At 39.2% G+C, this 14,546-nt stretch overlaps 1 protein-coding gene across 1 annotated transcript in view; it reads right to left on the reverse strand.

Moving 5' to 3' along the window:
• Window positions 1–9,656, reverse strand: part of NBEAL2 (neurobeachin like 2) — a 3,059,867-nt gene extending 3,050,211 nt beyond the window's left edge. Inside the window, exon 1 of the mRNA XM_044066003.1 lies at window positions 9,211–9,656. Coding sequence (XP_043921938.1) covers window positions 9,211–9,273 — 63 coding nt within the window. The 5' untranslated portion in view covers window positions 9,274–9,656. The remainder of the gene's footprint in view (window positions 1–9,210) is intronic.
• Window positions 9,657–14,546: the final 4,890 nt, after the last annotated feature.

Genomic DNA, 14,546 nt, shown 5'->3' on the forward strand with positions numbered 1-14,546 from the left:
CAATATAAATGTAGGCTTTAAATCAATCGCCTAAGTGCAATTTTTCCAGTGAAAATAAGCTAATAACCTAGTAATGACTGACAATCTGTTAAACCAGTGCAATAATACAAGTATTTATTACTGTTGTTGTTTGTGTCAGTAGATGTGTATTATCACCATGTTAAATGTAGTCTGTGTACTGTATACACATTGAGTCCGATGAAACATAATTTCACTCGGTTCACACTTGTGTATATCGAAGTGACAAAGTTTACTTTGACTTACTCTGACTGACTGAAAAAAGGATCCATGTTTTACACAGAGACCAGAAAGAAAACATTTTCTACTTGTCTCTACAGGTCTTCCAGGCAGAGAGTTTCTGAGAATATGACAGAATATTCAGTATTCTACAGGAAAAGCCTTGTTCTCTAGCTATCAAAAGACATGAAGGGCCAGGCTGTTACCTTCATTGCCTAAAGGTTCAGATGCTCCTTGCCTAAGGGAAGACAAACAGTACACTTCATTGGCAACTTAAGGACATTCGACCTGAAGTCTCCTCCTAAGCAAGTGCCACACCTGTCTGGGTCAAAAATAGAGCTGCTAAAATTACCCTGATCCTGTGAAACAAACTTCTTTATTAGTTTCATAGGTTGGTACTGGGCTATCTGCCCAAAGGCATATATTAGCCCAGCCACATTGTGCAGTATTCACCGCCCCTTTAGTAGTTTCCTAGACCCTTGTACTAGCAGCTAGTACCCTTGGTCCCTATCTAGTAGTGCTGTTGGTGTGATTCCCCAGTGTGAACTTTCTGTTACCCATCCATCATCATCATAAGTAATGAAAGAAAAGCAAAAAGCAATCCCTAGGGCCAGTCTTGGATTAACACATCTCTGCCTCCAGGGAAGAGGGACCTCCAAGAAAATAATTGGACTTTTGACACTGGTCAGATACTTTACAGGGGTAAAGGTTACATACTGGGAACTCCCACCACAGAAAGAACATCCTGGCAGTAGTCATACCGGCTGACCACTTGAAGGTTAACGAACAATGGCAGAATTTGTCTACAATGGAGGTGGCTGCACTGTAAATATGCACAGTAAAAAGAAAGCTGATTTGAAATTTCTGATGTGCTGTGTAAGTAATACATTTACAAGGGGAAGCAGTTTTATGTTTAACTGACAGTTAAACGGCAGCATGTTTCTGTGGTAAGCAGATGGCTCCACTGCTAGTTGGACAGCAGTGACAGTGGTGCATCAGGTAGCTCACATGCCTTTGCTGTAGAAGGCAGTAGGTTCTATTCCCTCCATCAGGTAGATCAATTACTCACACTGCAACACAGCATTGGGGGGGGGGGTCTGCATTCTTGAGTGTGCTTCCCTCAGAGGGCACGTTAAACAGAGGCCTAATATGCTTGAGTTGGTAGTAGTTCAACTGGAAGTAAAACAATCCCATGGCATCTATGGAAACAGTTAGAGGAAGGTCCCCAATGCACTGGCCAAATTTCCCCTAGAAATATAAACATTACCTCCGGTCTCCTTCGACTAGCTTTGTGAACTGGATTAATCTCACCAAGGATAAAAAATAAAAAGGAGTTATGGTGTTATGTTAGATTTACAACAAGGTGATAGCATAATTTACATGTCTTCAAGTAGGGAGCAATCAGGGCATTGATAGTAAAGAGTTACACAGGAGCAATCCTCTGTATGAACAAATATACTAACAGAGGTGCATTAATAACAAGGTTGTAAAGGGGGGGGGGGCAGATGTGTTAAGTAACATTTGGTATTAAGCTGCAGCTGCATTTCCAGATGAAAAAAAAAACAAAAGACACAAGGTGAGTCCTTTTTTTTAAGGCTAAAGAACCAATACAGCTCTGTAAAATGTATATAGTTTCAGAGTTTTGACACAGTCCCCAAAGAAGTTATGAAGCTTTTATGAAGAAATCCTTTGAGATACTGAGCTGCTGCAAGCAGGACATATCAGGCGACAAAGGAGTTTAGAGATGGAGATTGATCTGGATAGTGTAGTGCAACTGGGTCATTTTGAAGCAAGACATACTAGTAGTTTAAGCTAACTGTTGCTTCTGAAGGACATCTGGTGATGTGATAGTAAAAGGTGTCCGGGGGCAAATTTAGATACCCAATGAAAAGTCTGCTGCAGTTCAGAAGTGAGTGAAGAACAGAAGCTTACATCTAGTAAGGGACAAATGGGGAGGGGAGTGCTGGCTACATGTAGGCTGTAGTAATGGTGAGGCAAGTCAAAGAGGCTTGAAAATATTTTGTCCAAAACAGGAAGTCAAAATTGATAGTTACACTGTTGAATTTACAAATGCGCGGCTCAAATCTGAGGGCAGAGAAGAAAGCGATGCCAAGCTGTTAAAAGTCAGATGCTAATTCAAGTGAGGTGTGAGGACAACTCACTGTGACTGTTTGCGCCAGTTCAGGGTTTTGGCATAAGCCAGGATGAAATAATTTTCTGCTGAGCTTTAATCTACAAAGTATTGAAAACTGCCCAAAAGTTTGGTAAAGTCTTAATGAGGGAAGAGTAGCAGACTGCTGTTCTGTCTGCATATCATATTACAGAAGCAGGAAGACATACTGGTTGAATGCCACTAACAAAGATGGTGAAAAATTGGGAAATCCAAGGTCTGACGTTTGGGTGCAATGTCAGGGTAGAGGTAAAGGACAGATACATGATTGTACTACTTAACTCACTGGACACGTGAATGTGAGGAATCAAAAGCAAAACTGAAGGACAGAATGGTCAGCCATGTCAAAAGCTTTGGAAGAGTCAAGAAAAACTGACAAAAAAACTAACACTGGCTAAGAAGTAGGTGAAGAGGATAGGAAGATGAAAGTACAGCAGTCCTAGTGCCATAACAGGCCTGAAACCATGTTCTGCAGATGAAAGGAGTTTTCTATGGGGTAAAGTGGTGAAATAGCTGGCAGCAGATTATTTTGATAATGGGTGCAGGACTTTGATCAGCCTGTACTGTCCTAGACAGCAGAGTCTTTGTGGAGAAGGATGATGTCTTATTATTCTTAAGATTTAAAGTAAAGTAAACAAGTATCAGCTAATCATCATGTTCCTTCACCACTTTACCTGAGGCATGACCTTGTTAGACTGTTGAGTGACAGATTTAATATACACTAGGGGCTTGGCACTGCGCAGTTTGAGAAACATGTTACTGAAGAACTGAACATGCCATCCAGGACAAGAGACCTTGGTGGTTGATATTTGGCAGCCTTTAAGGATTCAATAAATATATGTTTAAGTCGAAGTTTATTTATTTATTTGACATTTGTTAACCGGGCTGGTCCAACTGGGCCAGAAGCTCATTTTCAGTGGAGACCCGAGGAGAAAAGCTGCAGAGTATTTAACATAAATAAATTCACAGTAAAGTAGAATTATACATTCTAAGTTATACATAGTAGTTAGAGCAAAATATTACATCAAGAAATCATACAAAAAAAACAAAAAGGACCGAGTACCTAAAAACACAGTTAAGAAAAATTAAAATTGACAGGAAGTGGCATCATTGACAATGTGCAGTAAAGTATTTACAACTGATGTCTAGGAAAGAGCAGCAATAGAGGTTGAAGAAGTTGGTGACCTCGGTGAGGTTCCGTACATATCAGATAATATAAAATAATACATGGAGGACAATACAACATACACAATCACATTGTTCAAAACAAAAAAGAATGCAGTGGATATTTAGATGTTACATTACTGGTATAATGAAACTACAGTATAAAGGAAGTTTGAAAGAAAAAGTAGCTGTGAGGTTGATCACAGAGGGAGAAAAAATGAGTTATGAGGTAAGGATGGAAGTGCTTAAGTAGGATCCTGGCAAGGACAGATCCTTGAGCTTAAGAGGAAGAGTTTTAGTTGCTTTTTGAATAGGGTAGTATTTGAGGTGTTTCTAATGGAGTTTGGAAGTTTGTTCCAGGCTAAAGATACACTGTCGTTTTAGGGAAGTTTACCTATGTTTATGTATGTCAAGGAGTTGTTACTCAAAGCTTCCGAGTGATATGATGGGGGAACAGAAGGAGACCAGAGTACAGAGGGAGAGGCAAGCAGTATAGGTGTTATAAGTGTATAGGATGGTGTGGGTGATTTGTAGTTGTTCTATAAGAAATTGGTGGGGGAATTCAGGCCATTGCAGTTGTTTTAATGCAATGGTGAGATCTGTAAGGTTGATTTGCTACAAATCTGGTGATTTTATTATAGGTTTGGTTCTAGTTGTGAGATTAATGTGAATTGTAAGTTTGTGAGTTTAGGAGCAGCATAAAGGAGGCCAGGTAGTAGGAATTCTCTAGCTAGGGATAGTTTAGCTTCAGGAGTAAGGAATGTTTGATAAGATACAGTAATCCTAATTTCTAATTTGTTTTTTTGATACATTGGTGAATATGCTGGTCATCTTATCATGGTGCCAAGGAGTTTTGTATGAGGGTCAGTTTTGATGATGATGTCATCTAGTGAAAAGATGGAAAAGGAAGACATAGTCAGAAAGTGATTTTGGTAGGAAGAGTAGGAGTTTAGTTTTCTTGGGGTTTAGGATAACTTGGTTTTCATTAAGCCAAGTTGTATCAACCAAGAAGGAGGTGAATGCATCCAGTTTGTCTCTATTCAACATGCAAAGGTTGCAAAATGATCACCAAGTTATACAAGACAACAGAAACAACTATTTGGGTGAGTGTACATAAAGTTTAAAAAAAATACTGGACACCATTTTCTTGGTTAGTAAGGGTTGCTGTTGAAAAATCCAAGACAAAAACACTAGAGGGTGAGAACGGGCATCAATTACATGACTCCAGTCAAAGCTAAAGTAACTTTTAGTTAATGTTGTTAACTAGACAAGTGATCTGGTCCAGAGTCCAAACAAGCCAAGAGGCTGTAACAACTTTTCAAACAGTTACATTTCAAGTCAACCTTTATACAGTACAATAACCACTATACCTTTGCTTTTACTTCTTCTTATTTCGGCTTTTTCCCCAATTAGGGGTCGCCACAGCAGATCACCTGTCCGCTCATGATTGATAGTGGAGTTTTTATGGTGTCGAGTTGCCAGCTCAGCACCCAACCTTCTATAGAAGGCACACACTCACGCCTAGGGCCAATTTAGAGTGTCCAATCCACCTACTCTTCCATCTTTGGGATGTGGGAGGAAATCGGAGCATCCGGAGGAAACCCACGTGACCACAGGGAGGACATGCAGACTCCGCACAGAAGGCACCCCAGCCGAGGATCAAACCGGAGAACTTCTTGATGCTATTTACACAAATCACTATATCATACACAAAAGTACAAATGCTATTTACTTACATAATACACTGGTTACATATCTATGTCTATGTATCACAGTTGCACATTACTATGGGACTTTTAGGATATATTGAGTACCTAACAAAAAGTCCCCAGATAGCCAAATAACAACCACTATGTTTTTGGACTTGGGTGGCATGTTCAGTTCAATTTTTTCAATAATTAAATTTTAACGTTGTTTACAATCTAGATCAAGATGTTCTCTGTTGTGTCTTTTGGAGAATCAAATGGCATGAAAATGCAGCATACAATAATTTGTTTGACAGAGCTGATATGTAGGGCAATAAAAGACTTTACAGATGTAAAATCTGGAAAATGCGTGGGACAGACAAAGCTGGAAACTTACTACTACTAATAAAAGTAACTCACTTCCCTTTATGAATTCTGTCTTTGCAAAGGAGATTTTACCCAACAGGAACTGTTACACTGAATTATGTGTAGCTTTAGCAAAGACTTGGAGGCTGCTCACATGTCTGGTGCACTATAAAATTGACCAAGGTATTATGTACTAAAAACGTATTGAGTAAACAGCATGTGTTTAAATGGAGCAATTTTAGGGATGTAAGGAGTCCAGTCTAGGCAGAAGGGAGTTGCCTATTGCTGTGCCAGGATAGGGTTGTATGTTCTGTTACTGTAGGAGAATCTCAAATAAACACTACACAATTCTTTGCCAAGCAACACTGTGGGGAAAAAAAGTGGAACCAAATAATGATGGAAGTAAAGCCAGGGTTTTGAATGGGCAGTGCAGGGTAATGTGCAATAGGGATTTGCAGAGCTGCTGGAGATGGCAGATGTCCACACGGCATAGAAATTTTGTACGATATAAGAAAATGCAGGACTAGCAAGACTAGAGGGGATGTTTGGCTAAAATGAGGTAGAATTCTCACATGAAACAGCAGTACTGAAAGACAGTGTAGCATTAGCTATCCAAGTATGAACATGTTGATGATATGAGGTACACAGTGTTACTACTCATACAAGAGGTACACAGTGTTACTACTCATACAAGAAAGTTGAGAAAACAAATTTTACTGTGGTAGTAGCATTTCTATGCTTGACAAATGTAGACTTTAGCTACAGGCAGTTCTGATGGGGTTAAATGGAAGAATGCAGCATAGCATCAGTTGGAGCTATTAATTAGGTTTTGAGTGATCTCGTGCACTGGTCATGTGGGAGAATACAGCTACACAAATGAAGGAGTATGGGGAGACTGGAGTGGAGACATGATGAAAATGTATAGCATCCATCCATTTTCATCTGCTTTAGTTACACAACAAAATATAAATATCGCTAACCTGCTCATATACAGACTATAGCTCACACATATAGACTTAAATAGTTTCCATTAGGAATAACTGGAATGGTATACGTACGAGAAACAAGTGCAAAACAGAGGGCTGTATAAACAATCCATACACATCCTGCACTATACAGTCTTCAATAAATATTCCAAGTTTCCAGAGACCACATGGCCTGGAGCTAAAAATATAGACTACACCACCAGCCCTGGTCATTAGCTAAGAGGCTGGGAGATGCTGAAGAACTCTGATGTAACCAGTACCTGCCTTTTGTATGTTCTCTCCAACATGTCCTATCTATGTCACAAGCAAAATGTAGGCAAGTTAATATACTAGTTCTGATGCTGTTTGTTTTTCAGATGTGTGCAAAAGGTTCATCAAAACAGGGTCCCAGGATGGCTTGTATGCCAGGCAAAGATCACTTCTCAGAAGTCTGTATGACAGAGTAGAGAGACAGGGCTTTGAGGTCATCAGCACCGGACACTTTTTACTCCCTGCATTCTTTTTTTAAGGAACCTTTGTGCATGGTCCAGCTGCTGCAAGTATCTTGTTAAGTACCTACCAAAGTGGGCATTATATTCTATAAACGGGTCTCAAGAGGTTTGAGTACAGTGATAAGATGACCTTTCTGACCTAGATGCCATGCCCTTGCTTATAAGTTGAGAAGCACAAAAGGATTTTCTTACTACCTTGGACACATGCTGCTCGTAGGCTAGGTTGCTGTCTACACAAGTTCACAGATCTTTGACTAATAAATCAACTTTTAGGGGTGTTTTAATGATGACACAGTTAGCAGAGATGGCCAACTTCCCAAAGGGTATCATAATGCATTACTTGGCATTGACTTTTAAAACCATGGCTTTAACATCAAATGTCTGTCTGTGTTAGACCTTCCTGAAGGGTGTTCTCATCTTGAGCGAGATTTAATAACTGCTCCCAGTCTGCAATCTGCGAACCTGGTTAGCCTGAGTCCTCTGACATCCAAGACAGCCAAAGAGGAGTGGGTCTAGCGCAGAGCCCCAAGAGACTTCACTGGTGACTGGCCTCTTTGTGGAGGTGGCCTCACAGATTCTAACCTTAGTGGTCCTAACATTCTTATCTAGGGAAACCTTCATAATGACACCAATACAGCATTAAAACTGAGCATCTACAATAGAGAATGAAAAACATAATTTACCCTTATCTGCAAGCAATGCTAAATAACACTACGGAAGGCTAAGCAAAATGCAGTGAATGAGGCCTGGCAGGCAGAACACAATGCAGCATACACCTGCAAATTCAACAATTGTTAGTGCACTAAACAGCAGCCAAGTGAAAAAACTGGTATAGCCAGCGGATCTACCTATGCCATTTCACAAGTTAACTGCAGATGCAGCCATGTTTTTCACTTCCAGGTATTTGTAGACACTTATGTGAAGAGTGGTCTAAATTAAGTCTGTGTGAAAGCATATAACCAAACAGTGCACATCACAATCATATAATGCAATAGCACGACTGCTGCAAGGAATGCGTCTAACTGAAACTGTAGCTCAACTACTTTTGCTACTTCAAGTTCTCTAACAAGAATAAAGTACTAATTGCCAAACATGCACCTAACTTTTCTGTAGAAATCTGAATGAGGTGCAGAAGCCCAGAGAAATAAATCAGGACATTGCCTCTCATACATAAACAGGATTTTACAAAAGGAATAATAAAATCTAGTTAAGAGTACCTGTCTGAGCTGCTTGTGCAGCCTTGGTGGAAAAAGGGATACACCTAGCACGGGTACAGCCTCATCAAAATATTTCTACAGGTCTCTATAAAGTTCCTTCTTGGCACCATCACACTTCTCAAAGCTCAAAGAGTTTATACACGGATATGTATACACTCCGGAATATGATGCTCGTGAAAAGCAATTATTTATACTACTATACATGGTACTCAACTACTGTTACTCTAGGAAAAGAATACACAGTAAATGCAAGCTATTCCTCCCTCTTGAAGAAACTAGCTGCATGCATATATACTTCAAGTCACAACCCATCATGCCTCTGAACTCGCCATAGAATCACATCTAAACAGGGACAGAAACAAGGAACGTTTGTAAACAAATGAGGTAATAAACCACGTACTATAAACTGAGCGTTAATCTGCAGTTGCAACAGCAGCTAATACTGTAGCTTCTATTCTGTCCATCTCATTTAATAGCCATCATCCTATATCTAGAAAGAGAAGCTAACACTCAAGAGTAAACCTGTTCCTCCCCTGGGAATATTATACCTCAATACATTAACACATTATTATTGCTGACCAGATGTACTCAGCACATCCATACAAAAGCAAAAAATGAGTTAAAAAAGCAGGAAGAAAATACATCAAGGAACACAAATCATAAATGGGTTACCAAAACTAGAAATGCTAAACGTTTAGGTTTTGGTACGTGATCTCATAAATTCGTAACTATATCAATAAATAAACAGCAAATATTTAAGCCACAATCTTTAGAAAAATTCCCCCAAGAAAGAAGCTGTTGAGGAGAATGAGGATGTTTGCATTGAGAAGACACGCACCCCCCCCCCCCCCCCCCCAAACTCTGCTACAGGTGGCTGCCACTACTTCTCCTCACCTTGGCGTAATAGAGCATCCACAACTCATAAAGTCGCTCTTTAGAAGCCATCGCTTTACACATACGTCTTCTCTTTCCTCTGACAGTACCTCCCGGACACTGCTGATGGTCACTCCACTCCAGTGCCAATCACTTTACAATTACCGTCTCTGTCCTTTTCCAGAGGTTGCCATTTCCCTGATCTCGGCAGTTACCAATCAGCCGAGGGAATAAAAGTCTCAGCGCAATTAGCCGAAAAACAAGAAGCCCGTAAGAAATCTCCTGTCACCGACAATCTACCACTCAGAAATCCTTAGTTTACTGACAACCTGTTGCATCCCGAGTACGAAAGGAACTGTGCACCAATGTCACCATCACACTTTATTCTTAATTTAATAACTACATACTGTTTTAATTAATTATTAAGGCACACCGTCATAGCTCCCTATCAGATTGCCGCCACCAGTGCCGCTGTTGCTATCTTTTGAAGGAACTTCAAACCAAGGAAGAAGTAGAAAGGCGTCGTGAACGAGCCTAAGCGCGTTCACTGACCTTGCCAAAGTCGCGCAGTACAGGTACTTAAGAGGCAAGGCGTAGTACTAGTTCCTGTATTTGATGGTTACCACCCACCACGCGTCTCTAAGGTATCGTAGCAGCTCCAAACGTGTAGGCCGAACAAGATAGTAGTATCATATACTGTATGACATGAGTTGATGTCGTACATCTTTGTAAAGTCGCTTTTACTTGTGTGTGAATGCGATATTGACGTTCTTGTCCTGTTTCTAGTCCAAGGTGTTGCAGGATTTGTAAGTTTTGCTTTTTTCCGTGCTGCTCTGCATGCCGGTGAATAAAAGTTTTAATCTGACATTTTCGTGTTTGCCTCTATGCACACACGTGGAGTTGTTTTGACTAATTGACGCATGGGCAGTACTTGTTTAGATCCGTAGTTAGAGCTAAAGTTATGATGTTTGTTTTTAGTTCCAATCAAATCAAATCAATGAAATATGACATTTTATTATTGACCTCCTGAGTTTAGAAGACTATTTGGTATGCAAGGATAGGGATGTGCATGGGAATGCTGATTACATACCTCTCAACCTCTTAGAGCAAAAAATCTGGACAAACCCTAAAATGATTTTTGGGGGGGGGGGGGGGCAAATAGGGACAGATTTTAAATATTTATCTTACAAACTTAGAAAGTTGGTAGACTAATAGGTTTTGCATTAGCATGAATTTTCTGAATGATGTGGAGTGTTAAACTCAAATGTGTGGCATTATTTAATGACTTAAATCCTCAGCTGTTTGCCAGAAAAGTACAGATTTTAGGAGGAACGCACAAAAAATAGGAGGGAAAAAATCTGGACATTCTGCAAAAATTTGTACAGTTGAGAGGTATGATTGCTGAATGCAGCAAAGAAGCATCATGAGTAAAGGTAATCTGGATAAGCATAGGTGTGACAATAGTTGTGTATGGAAAGGGACCTTATGGGTTTAGGTAATTCTGAATAACCAACAACTGTTAAATAACTTTGAGAAAAAATATATGACAACATTGGAAACTTAGATAAAGGAGGATATGTGCTAGGATCATGTTTGATTTATTTAACATTTATTTACCAGGAAAAGTCAGACTGGACACGGGTCCTTTTTCAGCGGAGGCCCGGGGAGAAAAGCTCCATGAATAACAGTAAATTTTAATGCACACCTTACAATGTAGTATCTTTCGGCTTTTCCCGGTTAGGGGTCGCCACAGCGGAACTCCGGTCCACTAATGATTGGCAGTAGATTTTTACGTACTGACTTGCCAGGCCTGACGCACACCTTTCAACGAAGGTACGCCCATTCACGCATGTCTCCACACAGAAGACTCTTTAGCTGAGAATTGAACAGGACAACGTCTTACTGTGAGGCGACAACGCTACCGCAGCGGCACACCTTACAATAATAAATAAAATAAACTGTAAACAAAATGTACTATACATAAGAAAATACAAATTTGTTACATCTTGGCAAAAAAAAACCTAGCCTTTGAACATGGCTAGTACTATTTGTAAAGTATGACTTACATCAAGATATAAGGTTAAGACAGGTTGGTAGGAATAAAGGATTAAACACCGGGGAAGAAGTTGGATATGGTTGGGGTATACAGTGATGTATCAGAGCATTCATGACAGATTAGTACAGGAACATAGTCACTTATTTTTTTTTTTGATAATCTTTAAGTGATGGCTTAAAGTGGTTAGTGGATGAGATTGAGAGAATGGATTTAGGAAGGGAGTCCACATATGAGATATATAGTTATAAAATAAAGATTCTCCTGCAGTGTTGTTGGCCTTGGAGACAGTGTGTATGTTCTTATTGTTAGAGCGAAGTGGTCTGCTGGAACTGCAAGGAAGGATGAGATTTTGTAGTACAGGGGTTCTTTTGGTTGTGTTACAGTTTTGTGAGTTAGAGAGAGTTGGTTGTAAAGAATAATGCTGGGAAGCTCAAGCCAATCTAGTATCCTTAAAGCTGTACAATGATGTGTTCTATCTATATGGGCAGTCAGATGCAAACTTAGCAATTTTATTATGACATACTTCAAGCTTAGATAAGTCAGTTTTTCTTAAATTAGTTAAAATTGCAAAAGCATATAGCAGAGTGGAGAGCAGATGTGTTTGTGCTAATGTAATTTTGGCCATTGTAGTCAGGAATCTTTTGTGCTTATATAGACTTCCAAGTTTCTTATGGACTTTTTCATAGTTAGTCAGACATGCAAGTCAAATTTTAGGTTATCATCTATTTCCACTCCAAGAAATTTTGTAGGGGTTGTCGGGGAGATGACAGTATTGTCTTTTGGCTATTATGTTAAATGGTGGGCATGAGATAGATGTCTTATTAGGTTGGAAGAGTAAAAATTTATTTTTGTTTGGGTTCAGGATTAAATGGGCATTGGCTAAACATGTTTCAACAGAAGTGAACGATTCCTGTGTTTGAGAATGAAGAACTGATAGAGAAGTGACAGTCTGCATACTGTATTATAGAACCATGTGGAGTAGCTGTGTGTATATTATTAGTAAAGAAGGAGAAAAGGAGAGCACCCAAGATAGATCCTTGGGGGACATCAGTGGATAAAGGAAGGTGTGGAGATAGATTGCTCTGCCATAGAGCAGATTGTTGACTGCCAGATAAATAGTTTTGAAACCATGCTGTGGCAGATGCTGAGAAGGATAGTTCAGTTAGTACATCTATTAGTTTGGAATGGGAGACAATATCAAAAGCTTTTGATTGGTCTAGAAAGATGGCAGATACAAAGTTGTTGTTATTCCTTTGGTTTTCGGTATTAGTGAAGGATAAGAGAGCTGTAGTGGTACTAGGTGATGGGTGAAACCCTTGCTAAGTGTTTGAGAGAAGGTTATTGGTAAGAATTTCATGACCTGGAGATGAATACACCTTTCGAGTAGCTTAGAAAGAGGTGAAAGAATAACAGTTGGCTGATAGTTTGTCAGTTTTTCTGTGGAAGGTCCCCCTTTATGAAGTGGGATTACATGGGAAATTTTCCACAGTTGAGCGACCTTGTTTTCAAGAATGGATCTATTTTAGAAGGATTGATACTGAGAAGGATATAGATTCAGCTGCAGTTTTGAGGTATTCCCTGGGTAAGTTATCTACAGCAAGTGTAATAGGTTTTAGTTTCTGGAGTAGCTTTTTTATAGTGGCTGTAGGAACTGTGGAGAAAGAGAATGAGGTATTGTTGGTTGTAGACTTTGCTGGTTTGGTATCAGGAGTAGGGGGTTTTCTGCTTGGAAAGGGCAATTATAGATTCAGTAAAATGTTTGTTAAAAATGCTAGCTATGCTATCGGAATTGTTGTGGATGTTTGGGGTTGATATAGTAGATTTTCTTGGGTGAAGGACTGAGTTTATAGCAGGCCAGAGTTTTTGAGGGTTTTTTTTATATGTGTTTTGAATGTTATGATAGAAATTTATTTTATCCTGTTTTACTTATTTATTTATTTTTTGCCTTATTTCTAAGTTCCTGAAACTGTTGTTTAGAATAGTCTTACGCCATAGTTACCAGGCTTTGTCTAGTTTTCAGAAGAGCCCTATTGTCTCTGTTTAGCCAGGGGGCATAGTTTGATTTTACTGTGGTTCTAACAGGGACATGTGCATTTAATATATTTAAAAAGGATTTATGAAAAGTGATTCACTGCATCATCTAGGTCAAGGTATTTGAGTGGAGTCCAATTGCACCTTTGTAGGTCAGCTAGGAAGTTGTCAAGATTAAAGTTATGTTTTTTTCTAAGTTGTTAACACATATTCCACCAAAACCTACTATGTTTAATCATATAAGAAATGTGGTAGGTGGTCGCTCAGAACATCAGGAAGGCAACCTGACCGGAATGAGTGAGAGACATTTAGTAATATCCAATCCAAGGTTGATTGTTTGTTTTTTACTAGCTTTATCTATTCGGGTAGATTCTTGAATAGCTTGTGTAAAACCATGCAAGTTTATGTGATGGATGGGGTGATCTTTATCACATGCAAACCAGTCTAAATTAAAATCACCCAGTATGAATGTCTCCTGACTAGGGGTACTAGTTGCCCAGTGCAATAGATATTCTATAACGAATGTTTTAGCTTTAAAAAAAAATCATTATATGGACAAAAGTGTTGCTTAACAGGTTGTCTTTCTCAAGTCTTGACAATTATTTTAAAAAGTGTTTTTAAGGGTGTCTAACTCAAACCATACCCACTGGAGGATTAAAATACACCTTGAGCCCTGGGCTGTTTTCACTCCATGGACACTCCACTTGCTAATTAGGACCACACATAACATATTTCTTTCAGGTAAAGCTCTCAACTGAATCAGAGACAAACCTAGTAAGAATGAGGGACAAATCCAGAAATAATTTGGGCCACTTTTTTTAAATGTTAGTACTGTCAACTCAATTTGTTGACCGAATAAAAAAGTCTGAATCGATATACATTTTCTGAAGTAAAAGAAATGCACACTTCTAAATAGTGTCATTATTTACTGTAAATATTTCACCACCTTTCTCCAAAGGTCACCTGTTTTACAAGGGATTAAGAGGGACAGAGCAAAAATGGGAATCAAAATCAGGGATGTCCCTGAACAATCAGGGACAGTTGAGAGGTATGCCGCCAGATTCACCTTTCTAATGTAGAAGTGTGTTAAACTACATGAGTGTGTTAGCTTTAAATGTGAATAGCCTTCAGCAAACAAATAACATTTGTTAACCTTTAGTAGAAGAATTCCTGACTTTAGAACATTTTAAATAAAAATCCCACACAAACTATTGAGGGCCATTCCTTCATTCAGTTTTGTTTTACTAGTGGTGGTATTTTCATTTATTCT

This window comes from Protopterus annectens, chromosome 3.part0 (genome assembly GCF_019279795.1).
Source record: "Protopterus annectens isolate FY-2018-M chromosome 3.part0, PAN1.0, whole genome shotgun sequence".
In the NCBI taxonomy this organism is placed as follows: domain Eukaryota; kingdom Metazoa; phylum Chordata; order Ceratodontiformes; family Protopteridae; genus Protopterus; species Protopterus annectens.